The following is an 18,956-nucleotide window of genomic DNA, read 5'->3' as shown; positions in this document are numbered from 1 at the left end:
AAATCTCATTTTCAAATTCTCGACTTTTCGAAAACCTGAAATAATAGGGATTTCTTGCCAAAAAAAATAACGCCAAAAAAGTCATTATTAAAATTTCAAAATAGGTTCAAAAATCACAATCAAATATCCAAATATTACTTTAAAAATGGATGAACTTATTGTAACTCGGTTATAACTGGAAATGGGTGATAAAGATTAAATAATATCTGAATTTTCAATTTTATTTTAAATTTTGTTTATATCAAATAATGTTTTTAAAATAATTATTTTTCATTAGCTTAAAAAAAATATGTTCAGTTCAAAAAAATACCAAATTTCCTTTTGAATTAAGTTAATTTTGATATTTAATTTTACCCGAACAGACGGTAATAACTAAATTTATGCCATTTCAATAACAAATACTGTTAAAATAACAGAAAGTGTCCATATTCTTGCAAAATCCATTATTGCATAAGAGTTCAATAACAGTTTATGTTATCATAACAAAATTTGTTATCGGTCTGATATTGATTGAAAGCCAGAACAACTTGGGAATAACATTTTTTGTTATGGAAGAATACCTCAAACTGTTATTGGGATGATCGGATTAGTTGTTACAATAACAAAAAATAATAACAAAAATTTGTTCGAAGAATAACTTAAAATGTTATTAGTCTGTTGTTACAATAACAATTCAATAACAAAAAAATCATAACGACGAATAACAAATCTTGTTTTTAATAACATAAAATGTTATTGGCCTAGTATTTTCAAATATCAAAAAAAGTTATTCCCAAGTTATTTCCGTCTGCTCGGGTATTGAATCAATGGTTATTTATCGAGTTGTCAGTATTTAAATGTCCCGTCATCAGGGGTGTCATTACCCACTGAGAATTTTGACTCGAGCCTCGACTCGATTCAGGCTCGATCTCGAGCCAAAATTCTCAGTGGGTAGGTTCTGCAGGTGAGATTGGGTCGTACAAAATTTGCAATCAAATATTTAGAAAAAAAAATAAATTGCAGCGATCTTAGGTTTACATTCAACAATATTTGAAACAACAAAAAAATCTATTGCTAAACAAAAGTGTTCTTTCATATCTTCATGCAATTCAAAAAAAAAAGAGGCGGAATCTAAATTTTACGGTGGTCATAATTGTTGAAATTAAGCTATATTTTCTTTTTGGTTTAACGTTAGCATTGTTGTTGTTTGAAAAAAATGGTAAAATAAAATAAAATAATTTGATTCATAAAATAAATTATGATAATCTGTTTTAAATGCATGCCATCATAACCATCCAATATTTATTACAATTTTTAATGTCTTAAATAGCCTTTTCATTCTAAAGTAGATAAAAAAAGTGAAAAGAAACTTAAATTTTAAGTTAAGTGCTGGGTGCTGAATAGTGGTTCGCAAAACGCCTAAATTTTGAACTGTCAAAGTGGAACCAATTTACTGTTCACCAAAAGTGGAGAGTATTGTTATCGATCATTAAAAAATGTTTTTTTTTTTGCAAAAATGAAAAATGTGCGGCTTTTAAGACCCTGGAGTTGGAGTCAAGATATCTTAGGAATGTTGAAGGCGAGATCGTCATTTTTTATAATTATGAATGGATGTTGTTTATCGAGTCGATGCGGTTGTATCCATCCAGAAGCTGTCTTTACTGTTTGATTCCGTTTGAAAACCTGGTTTAATGAAAATCTTCTTTGTTTGTTGGATCAGTTTCGCTAGAATTAGCCATGAACCATAAAGAGCTGCAGGATACCAAAATAAGCCAGGGAATTTCTCTGCTACATCGCAAAATGACACTCTCGCCGCAGTACTTCGTCACCCGTAAAAAAGAAAAATTTCTTTTTTTTTCAGCAAAATATGTCAAAAACTAAAAAAAAACAAATACTACTGATTATAAAACAGCTCATTTACCAGTAAGAAAAAAGTCATGCTTGTGCTTGAACAGCCTCCTACTTTTGCAGATGTAAACAAAGTGGGATCATTCAAAAATCACGTTACGCATTCTCTTTATTCATCACCCAGATGCTAAAGACAAATTGAGTAAAGTTAATTTGATAATTGAACAAAATATTACAAAATTATTCAAATGTTAAAAAATAATTTTCAAACAAGTATGTTTGAGATTCCCAACTTTTCTCAATTTTTCGAGGATTATGGCTAATTCCCGACTTTCTCAATATGAGTGGCCACCCTGGAATCGGATCTGTGAAGGTCAAAAGGGGAGACATTGGCGTTCTTAAGGTCTTAGATGGTGTCATTCATTTTTTGATTGATGCATTCTGAATCAAGATTCAAATGATTTTCTAAATCAAACATTGCCGCCAAATGGCCGACCGAGAATGGTACCCTTCAGAGCAGGGGTGACCAAAGTATGGCCCGCGGGCCAAACGTGGCCCGCGAGGTGATTTTTTGTGGCCCGCAGACCCATTTTTAATGATCATGTAAAATGGCCCGTTGACCACTTGTAAAGTGATTTATGCTTTTCAAAGTTAATCTTTTTTATAGTTAGTTAAAAATTAATGCTGTATTAATATTTGGATCCCCATTTTACGACACAAATATTTTGTTCAATAATATTAATAATCAAAACAATTTCAAACGTTTCGATGTGAGTGAAACTAGAAAATATCGTCAAAACCTTCATCAACAAATTTTTATAAAACGTTCAAATTTGACTTAGGTAGAAATCTGAGATAATTGTTTTTTTTTTCAAAAACTTCAAAATGTCAATGGAAATTTTAGTGCAATCAGCTGAAATTGATTAAAAATGCATGCCTCAGCTTTAATAATAATTTTGAGCAGATTCGGGTGTATTTAAAAATAATTTGGTTTTAGTGAATATTCGATAAATACGTGTTTTTCGCTAATTTTTTTTCGTCGAATCTTATTTTTATTGGAAATAATGATTACAATAATAGAATAATAAAAATAAAATAAAGCCGTTACATATATTGTTCACATTACATGCCACCATTTTAAAAATATACAAAATATGATAATGAAAACAACAGTACATTCAAGTTTTCAACTATTTTTTTCCAATTCCTAAAACAAAAAATCAACAATACTGTGAAAAAAGTGTCATTTTGTAATTCCTATTATTTTTAATTTACAAAAAAATTCTGAAAATTACTGAAACATGAAAAAACTTCAACGTAATTGATTTTTTTAATAATTAATTTTGTTAATTTGGCCCGCAACATCCTTTGAGCTCCAAATTTGGCCCGGCCTCCAAAAACTTTGAGCACCCCTGCTTCAGAGCCTTTACTCAGTTTGACCCAAAATGCACATGTGGCAAGACAGCATGACAACCGACTGACACACAACTGAGCGCGCCAGTTTCGTTCGCCATTACAAAGGGACCGACCGTCAGTGGACGCACGCGAAGTTGAAACGAACGAATTCGACACTCTAGCAGCCACGCGGCTCAAAGGCGCATGCTCTTTTTCTTTTTTTTTTTTCCTCCCTTTCCTCTCTTTCTTGCTTGCGCGGTGAAGCGTGGTGACAGCAATCATTCGAATGCAGTCATGGGCAAGGTGATGGAAGCTTCGGTGGAATTCAAACGAACAAGCTCTGCGCGAAAGAGAGAGAGAGAGAGTTGATGATAGTCAAATGACTGTGTGAGTGACTTATCGCTGCACTCATTTGAACAAAAACAGAACTTGTTGCATAAACTTTTTTGTGTGAGGCTAAACATAAACAACAATTCCAAAATCCACCATTATGACGATTTTAGTCAAAGTAGGAAAGCTTCCAAATGATGGTTCTGAAGCTCGCAAAAGTGTAAGCGATAGATTTTACAGCGAAGGTGCAAATTTTCTACATTTTAATTTTTTAATCTATGACTTTCGTTTTCGATCTGAGCAGAATTGAGTTTGGGGTATTTTGGTTTCGTTCGATTTTGACCGTATCGTGTGTGACTTTTGAACCCTGTTTTAATATTTTCGCTTGACAGTGTGGTTTAAGTTTGTCTTCTATTTTACTATTTTTTTAAATGAAATTTAAATACTGCTAGTGTCACTACGGGACTTTGTCATTTTTGGTTTTTATTTATCTGTTTCATTGGAACACTATTTACGTACGCTAGTTTTGTGTTGTTTATTTGTGGAAGAAATAAATTTAAAGCTAGAGTAGAAGTTAACCTAAGCAGAAAAAAATACAGGTTTTAGTAACGGGTGCGGGTGAAATCACAGATAGTCCATTTTATAAATGCTTATTGTTTCTGAGAACATGAACAACTATTTTTTGTATGCGTTTTAAAAATGCATGCGAATACTGGTTCCTTTAAATAAACAACTTAACAATCGACACAATATAAATACCATTCTTCTAGTTGTTACTTTTTATGTTTTGGTTTCCATCACTTTTTCTCGTTCAACAGTTAACAAACTTCTTTGTGCGAACTTCTCTGCCATGAAACCCAACAATTTTTCGTTTTAATCGAGCACTCAAAAAATGTCCTCAAATATGGTGGGGCGCTTATGTGGCTAAACTTTTCTTGGTACACGCATGGCTCCATAACAGCGGGAGAACTACATCAATTTGCATTAAACGCTAAATGCTGGTCATTTGGTTGATTTTGGTTTAGCTTAAGCCTATGAATTTCACGGTACACAATTAAGCAATTCTTAACGCCAGAACTGAGGAACAAATCGGGATATCTCGATGTTTAGACTTGATTTTTTTCTTCTTTTGCATGCTTCTTTCTTGCGCAATTAATTAATACAACTTTTTGCGTAACTTAGTCTTAGCCAACTATTTAACAATCCACTGACTGGGCTGAGTAGTACGGTCAATCCTCCTCCTCTTATTGGAAAGCTCAATTCGATCTCGCAACCAAAATAAGTTCAATTCCTGTGGTTGTCGTTTCGTAATTCTTGCACTCTCCCCTTGTTTCTCTTAAGCCAAAGAGTGCCGAATGAAATCTTGTTTTCTCGTTATTTTTTTTTTTGGTTTATTCTTTCTCACTTCACTAGGTTGACGTTTGTTTTCCTTTTTTCTTATTTTTAAAGATAATTTTGATGACCATCCTAGTGCTGGCCTTAGATACTGTTATTGCCGTTTAGGTTTCGGCGCCGCCGGAACACGAGGGCAAAGATTGACCGGAGTCGCCACCAGCGACTGCGGCGCCGCGAGTGGATCTTCTCGGAGCTGGAACCGTTGTTGAGGGTCTAAAATAGAAATATTGTTTTGAGTATTCAAATTCACCACAAAGATAAAAACAACTTAAGTAATTTATCCGTTTTACATAAATTAGTTTCAAGTGCGTTTTCTTTTTGATAACTAATTTTGGATTATTTTACTGGATACAAACTATTCAAAATTGAACATAAAAAAGTTATTTCTGAGCAAAAATCCTAAAAATTCTAAAATAATTTGTAGGTGCCTTTTGCAACCTGAAATAAAATTGGAACCAACAATTTCCGAAATATCACGAATCGAAAAAAAATCATTAAGAGACACAACCAGCAGTTCAATCAGCAAAATTTAAAAAAAAAACTTTTGGTGTGGAACAGGCCTGCCCAACAGCGATCTGACACGCATGCAGTTTCCTGAAGTCCCCGCCAGAGGCGCTGTCAATATTGTTTACGTGTGGTTTTTGAAAAGGTCGTATGACATAATTACATAAATTTTGTTCCCAAATTATGTGTTTGTTAGTTTTCACTATCTTTGCATATATATGCGAGATAGTTACAAGTATTACGTGCTTGACCATTCAAGCAATACAACACAACACACTGAACCTAACCAATCATCTGAATAGCTTAAGTTTCCTTGAAACAAAATAAAATTAGTTTGATCCGTTCTGACCGTTGGTTTAAAATTAATTACGCTTTTAGAATACTTACTAAATTTCAGTGTAAAATTATATAAACTAGCTGTAATTTAACACCAAAGTGCTGATTTGCCAACATTAGGTTCTCGATGGAATTAAATGGTTCCCAAGTTCAAATTTGAGATTAAATCTAGGATGAAACAATAATCATTTTAAAGAAAAAAGAAAAAAAAAAGTTTATATTTTTTATATTTTATGTCAAATGCGCATACGGCCTTTTCAAACGCCACGCGCTAAAAACATGGTTCGATCTTGGTTCGATTTTGACTTCACTCGCTTTATATGTGGATGACAGTCGTGACGTAGCCGTGCTGCCCAACCCGCGAAGGCTGTTTATGCACCATTCAATAAATATATTGAGTGTCTATTTGAAAATAATAAGTTTTGATCAAATTTTTACATATTAGGAATACTATGTTGTTTTTTTTTTGTTGCTTTTGCAATAAAATGTTGCTAATTAAACGTATTATTTGGATTTTGCCTTTGATTTTTTATGAAATGTTCTTGTTTCAGATTCAAATATTCTTTCAAAATATCAAAAATGTGTAATTAGTGAGTCAAAAAATCACAGAGCAAAAAAATGTGTCGACTTCAATAGTTTAAAGAAAATTGAAGAATAACAAATTGAAAACTATCCATATTTACTTTACTACACTTTTTAAATTTTGTGTATGTTTAGAGCGTCCCATTTTCCGTCCCGGGAAAAAAAATCCCGGGAATTCCCGGGATTTCCCGAAAAAAAAATATTTCCCGTTTCCCGGGAAATTTGTAAATTTCCCGGGAATTCCCGAAATTCAAGCGGAAGTAAACATTTCTTAAATCTTTTGAACATTTTTGAAAATGCTCTGAAAAAATAATAAATGAAAAAACTTAACATGATTTTGTTAAATTAAATGTATTGTTTGGTTTATATATAATTAATCAGATTATCAGAAATTATGACATCAGAATTATTTCTGATAATACTAATTTTTAAGGCAACTGGGAATAGATCTTGTTTAATGAGTAATAAATTATTACAAATTAAATTATTATTAATTTTCAACAGATTGATGTAATTTAATCAAAACAATATTAACTCTTTACCTCCAAATTAAAATTGAGATTTTTTACGTTTTTGTTTACCATGCTCAAATGAGATGAAAATCGAATTTGTGCAAAAAAAAATAATTCATTTGGTTGAATACCTAGTACTAAAGAAATTACAATTTGAAGTAAAAGAATTATGGAGCACTGGTGCAACTACAGGTGTTAGAGGGTTAAATGTGAAAAATAGAAGACTTTTTGTGGATTGATGTTAGTTTATCGTGTAATTTAAATTATGCAACATGAAAATACAAAAAAAAAGATAAATTACTTTCTATTGTTTGCTCTCAAAAAATGCAAAAATATATTCAAAGATTGCTCAAATATTTGAAAACATTGGGTTGTTTGGAGTAAAACCAACACTAAAAAGCTTTACCATTTGTTCAAGAGCTGAAACCAGTATTTGTCATGAAAAACATAATTTCTGCATGTTTTTTCTCATTTCAATAAACTGGTCACAGAGGCATGTTTAAAATTGCTCATCAAAAAAACGAAGTTGACTTTATAGCTGTCGGCCACACAGAAAAAAATATGTGAATTTACTCGACACGGAAAAAATGAATCACATGTAAACTCAGTTGATGTAAACTTAAGATTCGACGTAAACGGTTGAATCACACGTAAAATCATGTTTTTACGTATAATTTGTTGCAAATTTACATCAAATTACATTTAAATTTAAATGTTTAATGACGTGCAAAAGTGTTACATCAGAAATATTTTTTTGTGTGCACCATTGCTGGTACCAACCACTAGTGTCTTCCTTTTTATCTACAAGGACTTCGCCGCCCTGGGCTCCTAAGTGTATGAAAGTATGGCACGGAGCGACGGCACCGAATACCCATATTTACACAAAGAATTTTAGAGCGCCCGCCGCGGGATTCGAACTGGCGACCTCTGGATTGTAAATCCAGTGCGCGGTCCGATTGATCCACACGGGCGGGACTTGCTCATCAAATAATACCAAAATACATTTTCTTGTAGTTGAATGATTTTTTACATGCAGTCTAGCTGTAAATTGATCTTCACACTTATTTAAACCATTAATGTTGATGTTGTATACAATTTTGTTGCTTAATATTAATTAATACCAAGACCATAACCATTTTCAATAAATTTAAAATTTCCCGGGAATTCCCGGGAAATTGGCTGAAAATTTCCCGTTTCCCGGGAAATTTGTAACCCCGGGAAATTGGACGCTCTATGTATGTTAAAATCATTTTTCAATATTTTGTAAAATACTTGATTAAATATGCAAAACAACGCCGGATTTGATCACAAAATTTTATCATGCCTAATTGTTTTTTTTATATATTGTTTTGTTTAATAAATTAAACATAATAAATAGCTTTTTCATTTTTCATGCTGCACTGGTTTGTATAATTGTTTTATTTAAAAGAATTTAAAAGATTTAAATTTTATGAAAAGAATTGTTGACTTTTTCAACTTTTATCAAACACTAGTTCCGGCCCACCACTGCCTCATAAAAATGAGATCTGGACCGCAGGTTGGGCAATGGGCACCCTTGGTATAGAACAAAAAAAAACATTATTTTTGAAATTTCGCTTGAAAATATATTAGATTATTTTTTTTCCAAAAATCTTATTATTTTATTCTTTTTGACATTATAGGATTTATCCTGAAATCTAGCACAAAAGATGCCTTTTAGTCACCTAAAACCTATCAATAAACTACGAAAATTAAAAAAAGTACGCATTTTGGGGATTCAACTTAAAAAAACATTACTCAAACCAACTCAGTGATGGGTGCCTTCCTCCCAAATCAATTGAAAAATCTTTCTGTTTGCTATAAAAGCTTTACTTTTATTGCTGCCATAAAAGCTTAATCTGAAGAGCTTAGTGCTGACACCTATAGGAAAATGCGGTTACTATGAAATCGTTGTTTTATGAATCGAATCGAATGAGAACAAAATTGTCAAAATCCAAATCCAATAGCCAAATTTTTTTTTTCGATTGTTTTTACAATCCGTGAAGAGTGTTAATAATCCGGACAGAACGAAAAAAAAATACCAGCGCGTAAAATTATATCAAGCATTGCATAAAAAGGTAATTATTTAAAATGACTTCTTTTGAGCAATTCTCTACGAAATCGGTCTTTTTTCTTCAATTTTAATTTTTGTATTTTTTAATCCGACTGAAACTTTTTTGGTGGCTTCGGTATGCCCAAAGAAGCCATTTTGCATCATTAGTTAGTCCATATAATTTTCCATACAAATTTGGCAGCTGTCCATACAAAAATGATGTATGAAAATTCAAAAATCTGTATCTTTTGAAGGAATTTTTTGATCGATTTGGTGTCTTCGGCAAAGTTGTAGGTATGGATACGGACTACACTGGAAAAAAATGATACACGGTAAAAAAAATTTGGTGATTTTTTTATTTAACTTTTTATCACTAAAACTTGATTTACAAAAAAACACTATTTTTATTTTTTTTTATTTTTTGATAAGTTTTAGGGGACATAAAATGCCAACTTTTCAGAAATTTCCAGGTTGTGCAAAAAATTATTGACCGAGTTATGATTTTTTTAATCAATACTGATTTTTTCAAAAAATCGAAATTTTGGTCGTAAAAATTTTTCAACTTCATTTTTCGATGTAAAATCAAATTTGCAATAAAAAAGTACTTTAGTGAAATTTTGATAAAGTGCACCGTTTTCAAGTTATAGCCATATTTAAGTGACTTTTTTGAAAATAGTCGCAGTTTTTCATTTTTTTAAATTAGTGCACATGTTTGCCCAGTTTTGAAAAAAATATTTTTGAAAAGCTGAGAAAATTCTCTATATTTTGCTTATTCGGACTTTGTTGATACGACCTTTAGTTGCTGAGATATTGCAATGCAAAGGTTTAAAAACAGGAAAATTGATGTTTTCTAAGTTTCACCCAAACAACCCACCATTTTCTATCTTCAATATCTTAGCAACTAATGGTCCGATTTTCAATGTTAATATATGAAACATTTGTGAAATTTTTCGATCTCTTGGAAAAAAATATTTTCAAAATTTTCAAATCAAGACTAACATTTTAAAAGGGCGTAATATTGAATGTTTGGCCTTTTTGAAATGTTAGTCTTGATTTGAAAATTCCAAAAATATTTTTTTCGAAAAGATCGGAAAATTTCACAAATGTTTCATATATTAACATTGAAAATCGAACCATTAGTTGCTATGATATTGAAGATAGAAAATGGTGGGTTGTTTGGGTGAGACTTAGAAAACATAAATTTTCCTGTTTTTAAACCTTTGCATTGCAATATCTCAGCAACTAAAGGTCGTATAAACAAAGTCCGAATAAGCAAAATATAGAGAATTTTCTCAGCTTTTCAAAAATATTTTTTTCAAAACTGGGCAAACATGTGCACTAATTTAAAAAAATGAAAAACTGCGACTATTTTCAAAAAAGTCACTTAAATATGGCTATAACTTGAAAACGGTGCACTTTATCAAAATTTCAGTAAAGTACTTTTTGATTGCAAATTTGATTTTACATCAAAAAATGAAGTTGAAAAATTTTTGCGACCAAAATTTCGATTTTTTGAAAAAATCAGTATTGATTAAAAAATTCATAACTCGGTCAATGATTTTTTGCACAACCTGGAAATTTCTGAAAAGTTGGCATTTTATGTCCCCTAAAACATATCAAAAAATAAAAAAAATTAAAAATAGTGTTTTTTTGTAAATCAAGTTTTAGTGATAAAAAGTTAAATAAAAAAATCACCAATTTTTTTTTACCGTGTATCATTTTTTTTCAGTGTAGTCCGTATCTATACCTACAACTTTGCCGAAGACACCAAATCGATCAAAAAATTCCTTCAAAAGATACAGATTTTTGAATTTTCATACATCATTTTTGTATGGACAGCTGCCAAATTTGTATGGAAAATTATATGGACTAACTAATGATGCAAAATGGCTTCTTTGGGCATACCGAAGCCACCAAAAAAGTTTCAGTCGGATTAAAAAATACAAAAAAATCGAATGACCGAAATCCTAGAGAACTGCTCTTTTGACTTAGGGAATGTGCTTTATGTGCTTTATGACGTTTCGCGTACGCACACTAGCACGCCATGAGATGTTGCTCGAAGGTCAAAATTTAACCTCATTTTTTTCGTTTGCGTACACGCGTTGATAACACTATGGACAGATTTCATCTTAATGAAAACAATACAAAATTAAAAATCACGAAAAAAAATGCAACAATATAAGAGAATAGTTCAATTATATACCCTCTGTTCCTCCTTCCGTCGGATCTCGCGCACCAGTGAGAAGAACGCCTCGTCGATGTAGTGCCGCAGGGCTGCCGACGTTTCGTAAAACGGACACCCGAACTGCTTCGCCAGGGTTTTGCCTTCCTCGGTTGAAACCTAAAAACAAGACGCAACTTGCTATAATGATTGCCCCTGAACTGTCACTTTTTGCCATAATGGCGGCTTTGCCTTTCGTTGCGACTGCAAATCCAGCTTGTTGGCGACCAACACCAGCGGGATGTCCTCGGTCAACCGGACGCGGGCAATCAGTTTCCGGTACTCGGACGCCTCCTGGAACGAGTGCCGATCCGTGACGGAGTAGCAAATGATGAAGCCCTCTCCGCAGCGCATGTACTGATCGCGCATAGCTGTGAACTCGACCTGGCCGGCCGTGTCCAGGATGTCCAGCAGGGCGGCCTCACCATCGATTACGGCCTGTTGCTGGTACGAGTCCTCAATCGTCGGATCGTGATAGTCCAGAAAGCTGTGGCTCACGAACTGGAGCGTGACGGCTGGAAATAGAAAGAACACGTGGGAGATTATTTCTCGAAAGTGCTTTTTTTTCTGTATTGACGCAAATGCGTCCCACCTGGCCGGTCATCAAAGGTATTTTCTGCGGAAATGTGTACACAAAAGCAACAACAACAACCCATAAACGAACCGTTCATCATTTCGAATCAATATTGATTTTGCCCATCCCCTTTTGCCTTTCTCCAACATTCGATGGGACTGTCCATCATCCGGTTGTTTTTATCTCAAACGGATCGCCCACTATTCAAATAATACTTTATTGTTGCACGAACTGGCAGTGTTGCCATCTTTGTGTGTCAATCATATGGTCAATTCCAAAATAATCTCTAAAATATTAAAAGTATTAGCTACCAAGCTTCTCCATAATAGACTATTTCGTGCTTTCTATTTCATTAGGGCACAAAACTTTTGTAAACAAGGGTGTATCCCTCTCACACCTTATGCAAACTGTCATTTGTGTGAAAGGGATACACTATTGTTTACAAAAGTTTTGTGCCCTTTTGAAATGTTAGGCTCCATTTCTTCAAAAAACTTAAAATAAAATCATTCGGCATCACTGCGACTTCAAGTTCAACGAATCGGCAACCATCTGCGAGATGTGTACAAACACCCCGGTAACGCCATCTACGTATACGCTTATACGTTTTTTGAACCCACCCTCATCCCTCTTCCGTGTGACACACTCCCGACCAACTTCCTCCTCATCCTAGTCCTTATTGTCGTCATGCTCTTTCTCCCAACAAACGTCAGTCAGTCAGTCAGTGTCCCTAACCTAGCCATTAGTTTGTGTCTGCAGGTGCGTGGGAGTAAAGTCAACTCTCTCTACTCATCCTCTGTATGTGTGCGTGTTTGTGTTTGTTGTTGGCTCTACTGGTTGTTGTTATTTCCCTTCTCTATCCCTCACCAAACACCATGCTTCTCCACCTGCCGTGACCAGACAGAGTGTGTTATCATCGTCATGCCGACACACACTCTCTCTCTCTCTCTCATTGTAAACAGTGTCGCACGCACACACGCTGACGTCGGAACATGTATCTGCTCTCAACCTTGAATCGATCTTCTGCCACAAATGCTCTGGAGCGTTTTTGGGGTGGTGGGGGTAAGAGTTGTGGGGCAATTTTGTTGATTTGGGTATGAATTTTACTCGAATTCAACGGAATTTTGTGTTTGTGAAATTGAACTATGAATGGTTGTTTCTTCTGTCACACAATCTGAATGTTCAGAGATCAAATCATGATTGGTCAAAATATCAGACATTTTTTTTAATTTTAACTTTAATGTTCCCGAATACACTAACCGACGTTTTATTGAAAAAAAAAATAATAAAAACATTTCATTTCATTAACTCTCAAACGGTCGGGTAGTCATTTAAGTCCTATTTTTTTCTTAAAAATCATATAACTTTTGGTAGAATTGACCAAATTGTATGCTTTCGGTACCAAAGATGCAGATTTGTTTTTTTACTGTGTTAAGGTGGAAAAATTTGGTTTAATTTTACTGGAGATAGTCGGAATTACGATGGGATAACCCTCTGTTAGTTTTTGGTCAATATAACAAAAACATTCCCACAGAATAATTCTGCAAATCGATGCCAACATTTCAAAAAGCATCATGTACAAACTATGCGTTTTGAGAAAAAAGCATTTGAATGTTGAGCATCCATTTTCAATTCCCATTTTAATATAAAAGCAAAATAAGATGTTCTAATGATAACAAACGATGAAAAACGTTGCTTTTATTGATACTTGATCATCCGAATTCAATAAAACATTATTTCCGTAATTTTATTTGAGAAAAACAAACATGACTTCTTTTGAAATCATCAACGTCTATATCACCCTGCTGTCAGTGAGGGGGGCGCTTTGTTATGACTCGTTTTTCTTCGCCGAATGTACATGGCGCTTTTTTCATGATGCTTTTTTTTTCGTCACGAGGTTCATGTAGTCTTTTGTTTGACAGGTTGACAGGGCTATATAAACAGGGACTGCTGATGGCAGAGATTTTGTTTATGTTACTTTATTTAAAATCATGATTAAACAGACTTTACTGAAGTAACTTTTGCTCATTTTTGGTGAAGAGGTAGCTTATTAGGAGTACTTTCAGAATATGCAATAACCCAGAAAGTGTCAAAATGTACATGATGCCTTTTGAAATGTTACCGTCGAAATGACACAAAGCTTAATGCAGGGATGCCACATGCTTTTTTTAAATGTCTGTGAAATAGTCTGTGTATGTCTGTGCAATTGTCTAAAATTCAAATATTTCAATTTACAGTCATAGAAATCCATCAAAAATTGTGTTTTTCGTAGGTTTCGATTGATATTTTTACAAAATTTTATTTTTATTTAATTAAATTTGTTTTTTTATTAGTAAATAATCAATTCACAATTTCGTAATTCTTATAACCTAATAGAGTTTCGGAGTACCTTTCAACTATGATTTGTACTATAGTTCATTTTGATGTATTTGGATATTCTAACAATGGATTTGCCAAGAGAAGGAAAAATTATTTTAAAAAAAAAACCTTCGAAAGTACAAAATTATAATTTAATGAAATTTTTAAAAAGTCTGTGCACCTAAAAAAATGTCTGACACAAGCTCAAATGTCTGTGAAACACAGACAAATCTGTGTATCTGACATCCCTGGCTTAATGGCATCATCCTAATACATTATCCTGAAAAAAATGGTTAAGTCCTACATTGAATTTCCGAAAAAAAAAAGAAAATTAAATCAGCAAAAATTGACTATGTGAAGATCAGAGTGGTCACTTAAGGGAAAAACCGACAATAAGTCGGGGATTGCACCAGGAGAAACCCGGAAAAAAGTAAGGAGTTCACCTATTATCCACTATTATAAGTTTAGTTTAAATTCGACTAACTTCTTTCAAACAAATTCAACATGTTGTTTTCAACTAAAAGAGTATCATTTTTATTATTTCAAAGAAATAATTCGTCATAAAATTTTCACTGTAAAACATTTTCGTTAATATTTTGTGTGAATTATTTTGTACAAATTGGTTTCGAAATTGTCTTATTTTTTATGAATATTTTTTTATTGACGATAAATCCATGAAAATATTAAATTCAAGCAATTTAATTTCAAAATCAATCAGATTTGATTTGAGTAGATTTTAGTTCATTAACACCAAAACTCCTAAGCACTGCCAAAGGTTTTTTGAACACCTAATATAACTCAAATAAGACATTTTCAGTAATGAAAAATACCAAAAATATCATTTCGCGCAATCCGGTTTGAAAAATTACATCCAGAACTGGGCATCGGCATACGAGAGGATAAAGAGCATGGTTCGGTAGTAAAATGGTACTGTGAACGGACGAAAATGTATTCAAATTGTCCTAACAGCTATCACCTGCTTGTCAAATGAGTTTATTGATTTGGAACTTTAACAAAATGAAGAGCATGCTAGTGCTATGACATTTTGAAAGCAAAATATATGTAACAAATGTATGCATTTGAAAGGTATTATCAAACTCAGGTCATGTTAAAAAAAATAATTTGAGGTAAAAACTTGTCATGAAAATTCTTTTAAGTCTCGGGAGAAAAACTGAAAAAATGGTAATTTAAAAATCGACAACCTTAAAACATATATTTTTAATATCAACACCTACACCTTTAAGAGAGAGTCCGCGTCAAAAATTCTAAAAAAAAACTGTAACTTGGCCAAATTCTGATTAAATTTCAAAATTTAAAATGCATCTGAAAGGCCTTAAAAAATCCAACAAAATGCGGGGTGAAGCATCCCAATTGGTCAAATCTAAAGCGAGATATTGGCATTTTAGTGAAAAAAGCACAATTTTCAAACTCAAATTAAAAAGTGTTCCCTCCAGATATCAACTCGATTCAACCTGGAACTTGTAGGGGACATCTGGGACTACCATCTAAGGCTGATAACGCTTTGGGTAAGGCGCACTGCCACAGAAAATAGACATTTTTACATTTAGTGAATTTTTTGGTTGTAAATTTTTGCTCGGGGGACCCCTTAGAGTTCATTTTCTGGTAAAATTTTATCATATTCGTGTTCCTGAGACGATTTCACAATTGAAACATGTATAAACATGTTTTTTTCATCCATTTTAACTCTTTAAAAAAATAAAATAAAAGAAAATCTTCGAATCACATTTATTGAAAATCAAGTTGAGTTCGTTTCCAAGGATACTAGATGACATCAGAAAAAGCAGCTCCTTAATTTTTTTTAACTTCAAAGCGTCATCAGTCTCAGATGATAATCCCATATGTCCCCTACAAGCACCAGGTCGAATCGAGTTGGTATCTGGATAGAACTCTTTTTTTATTTGAGTTTGAAAATTGTGCTATTTTTTCACTTAAATGCCAATAACTCACTTTAGATTTAACCAATTGGTATGCTTCACCCCACATTTTGTTGGATTTTTTAAGGTCTTTCAGACGCATTTTGAATTTTAATCAAAATTTGACCAAGCTCTAGATTTTTTTAAAATTTTGACGTTTTTGAACCATAAAACTTTGTGTTCCGATTTGCCCCACTTCCCGTTGACCTAGAGTGCTCATATTTTGCCCAGATGTTAGTTTTATATGTACAAACAACCAGGCAGATTGGTGAGGTCCAAACGACATCCCATACAAAGAGGTATGCCCTGTTCGTGGACTCGCTCTTAAGTTTCAAAACTGACACTCAACCCCATTACTTTTTTATCCACTTTTAATTTATTACATCGTGATACTATGCCATTGTCACCACTTTTAATACGTCACTGCGTTTTAGCTCTTTCTCTCCCTCTTCTTGTTAATGTCTCACTATTTTTCCACAGAAAAAAAAACTTCTTTAAAAATAGCTCAACCATAACCAACCACCAGACGGGACCACCCACCTGATTTGCCGACGCCCCCGTCGCCCAGAATCACAATCTTGTACACCCGGAGGCCACTCCGGGTGGTCAGCGGATTCACAGGTTGCTTGGACGCCTCCCCGTTGGCCGTATCGATCTTGGCCGGGTTGTACTCCACGGATTGGGCCCGGTTCTTCTTGCGGGCGGTGCACCCGGAAAAGTCTCCGGCCATTCCTGGACCTGCTTCTGGGACCACCGAAATTTGAACACTCTAAACACTGGCCGCACCCCGGCAAGCACGGGACAGGAATCGGCCCCTTCCTGCAAAATCTGGCCAATCTGTCCCCGAGGGCGGAGACACTCCCGTTGGTCGGAGACGCCCGCGCGGTCACGCCACTTCCAGAGGACACTTTAGCACATTTTCGGAACCGACCCCGCGGACAACACCAGCACCGTCGCGACGTTCAACATATTGGCCGTTCCGCCGAGACCGATTCCTGCTTTCTCCACCTTGTAATACGCAACCCGATATGTAATCTGCTGCTGCTGCTGGTTTTTTCACCTTTGCCCGAGAGCGAAAAACACTCCCGACTTGATTTCAGTGAGGAGGTAGCAGCAGCAGCATAATACCACTACTAACACCACATGGTATTATTGTTATTAGAAGAGAGAGTAAGTCAACGAGATGAGGGAGAGGAGTTTGGGAGAGTGTGTTATGCTGCTAAATCTAATCTGGAGGGATGTTTGGGAATTGTAGAACGGGGCTCATTTTTCTGGGCACCCTGTTGCCCACCCATTCTTCAAAAATAAAATGTTTCATGTTTCATAAATCCATAACTTTCAATTTGATAAAAATGCAGTAAGGCCGTTGCAAATATTTTTTGAAGTTTATGTCCCTCGACTCTGACCAAAGTCAAGAGGAGGCAAAAAAAATAAAAAAAAAGATAAAAAAATAATTTACGAGCCACGGTTTAAACATTTGAATGAAAAAGTGTTTAAAAATGCTTAATATACTGGTTCAGTTGTTTTGCAATCATTAGTTTCTAAAATACCTAAGTGTTGACGACGATTTATTGTTTTGCTGTACATTGGAATTTAATTTAAAAAAAATTATGAGAAAATGCGTTTTAGATTGTTTTCAGATGATTTGACTTCTATTTTCCTTAAAATTATGAAATTTTTTGAAAAAATATTGTTTTGTCCCCTGATTTTTCAAACCAATTTAAAATGGGGGGGGAGGGGCGACATAAACTTTGAAAGATATTTGCAACGGCCTAAAAGCTATTTGAAATTTAAATTTCTAGCCAACAGTCGAAGTTTTCAAATAGTTCACATTTTGACAGAATGGAAAAATTTGTTTTCTGGTGCAATTTTCCATTATTCTGTAAAATAATCAATAACTGACTATGGAAAATATTCATTTAGAATAACACTTATTTAAATTTGAACAATAAAAACATTTATAAGTGTATTTAGAGCACAAATATTTATATTTTTTGAATGAAAAAACTAAATCCGAGTGTTGAATAAGCAAAATTTGATTCTGAAAGCATAAAAATATAGTTAAATTAAATTGCTGATTTAAATGTGAAAGTTTGATCCCATGTATATTTCTTGAATTAAGAAATTTAAACGTCGAGGGATAGATCTTTCAAGCAAAAGAAAATATCGAGGAATGGAGAGAATCGAAGTAAAATTTTGACGGGACTAAAGAATTCATCGCTACCAAGAGTAATAGGAGAACTATATCCTTTTTCAACCTATTTCTATTATCGGCCTGTCAAAGTAATAATTAGCTCAAATAAAAGTGAGCAAGCAACTCTCCACACAGAAAAAAAATAATGTAAATTTGGAAGCTTTAATTTTGGAAGGTTGAATATTACCTCTTTTATGATGTAATTTTACCTCAATTTAGACTGAAAAAGTGACATTACACCAGAAAAGTGGTAAAATTACACATTTCCAGAGGTAAAATTACACCTTTTTTCTGACATAAAAATTGTACCCCTTCCCAGATGTAATATTACCATGATTTTTTTTCTGTGCATTGTAGATACATCTGAAAATCTGGAGTTTTTTTTTTTTTTTTTTTTTTTTGAGGAGGTCCATTAAACCAAATTTTCAGTTTTTGCTAGAGGTGGGCAAAACCGCTTTTTTTAGGAGCCACTCATTTTCGTTCGCTCTATAAAAAGAGCCGCTCTTTTGAACGGCTCTTTCGCTCTTTTTCAAAATTTGAATTAATAGGGTTTTTTTCAAGAATTGCGTGATTTTATAAGTCATTTCACATTGGACTTTTATAAATTTGGCCGTACCAAATATTTTTTGAAGTTTATGTCCCTCAACTCTGGCCAAATTCGCAAATAAAAAATAATAGCACGACATTTTAATGAAAAAAGAGTTTTAAAATGCATTTTACACATCC

The 18,956-nt window shown here is 33.7% G+C and overlaps 1 protein-coding gene across 2 annotated transcripts; it reads right to left on the bottom strand.

The window, feature by feature from the left end:
• Nucleotides 1–3,919: 3,919 nt before the first annotated feature.
• Nucleotides 3,920–17,164, bottom strand: LOC120427040 (GTP-binding protein Rit2). Of its 2 annotated transcripts, none has more exons than XM_039591869.2 (4): nt 16,577–17,164; nt 11,366–11,688; nt 11,156–11,293; nt 3,920–5,160 (listed from the first exon to the last, which is right to left on the bottom strand). In XM_039591869.2, the coding sequence occupies exons 1-4, from the start codon at nt 16,764–16,766 to the stop codon at nt 5,032–5,034; spliced, it is 780 nt and encodes a 259-aa protein (XP_039447803.1). In that variant the 5' UTR covers nt 16,767–17,164; the 3' UTR covers nt 3,920–5,031. The 2 variants fall into 2 exon arrangements, with proteins under 2 accessions (XP_039447803.1, XP_039447804.1); XM_039591870.2 differs by lacking the exon at nt 16,577–17,164 and adding an exon at nt 11,766–11,927.
• Nucleotides 17,165–18,956: the final 1,792 nt, after the last annotated feature.

Source organism: Culex pipiens, chromosome 3 (assembly GCF_016801865.2).
Source record: "Culex pipiens pallens isolate TS chromosome 3, TS_CPP_V2, whole genome shotgun sequence".
Lineage (NCBI taxonomy): Eukaryota > Metazoa > Arthropoda > Insecta > Diptera > Culicidae > Culex > Culex pipiens.
Note: the sequence above shows the minus strand (reverse complement) of the source record. Positions and strands in the feature narration are given on the sequence as shown.

Bases quoted from the DNA above. Each gene is read 5' to 3' on its own strand.
- LOC120427040 (XM_039591869.2), bottom strand. From the start codon at position 16,766: ATGGCCGGAGACTTTTCCGGGTGCACCGCCCGCAAGAAGAACCGGGCC. The intron at 11,294-11,365 runs GCAAAGCCGCCA...TCTTGTTTTTAG, and splicing joins ATTTGCAGTCGCAACGAAAG to GTTTCAACCGAGGAAGGCAA. The intron at 5,161-11,155 runs GTATATAATTGA...TTTCTATTTTAG, and splicing joins GACGGAAGGAGGAACAGAGG to ACCCTCAACAACGGTTCCAG.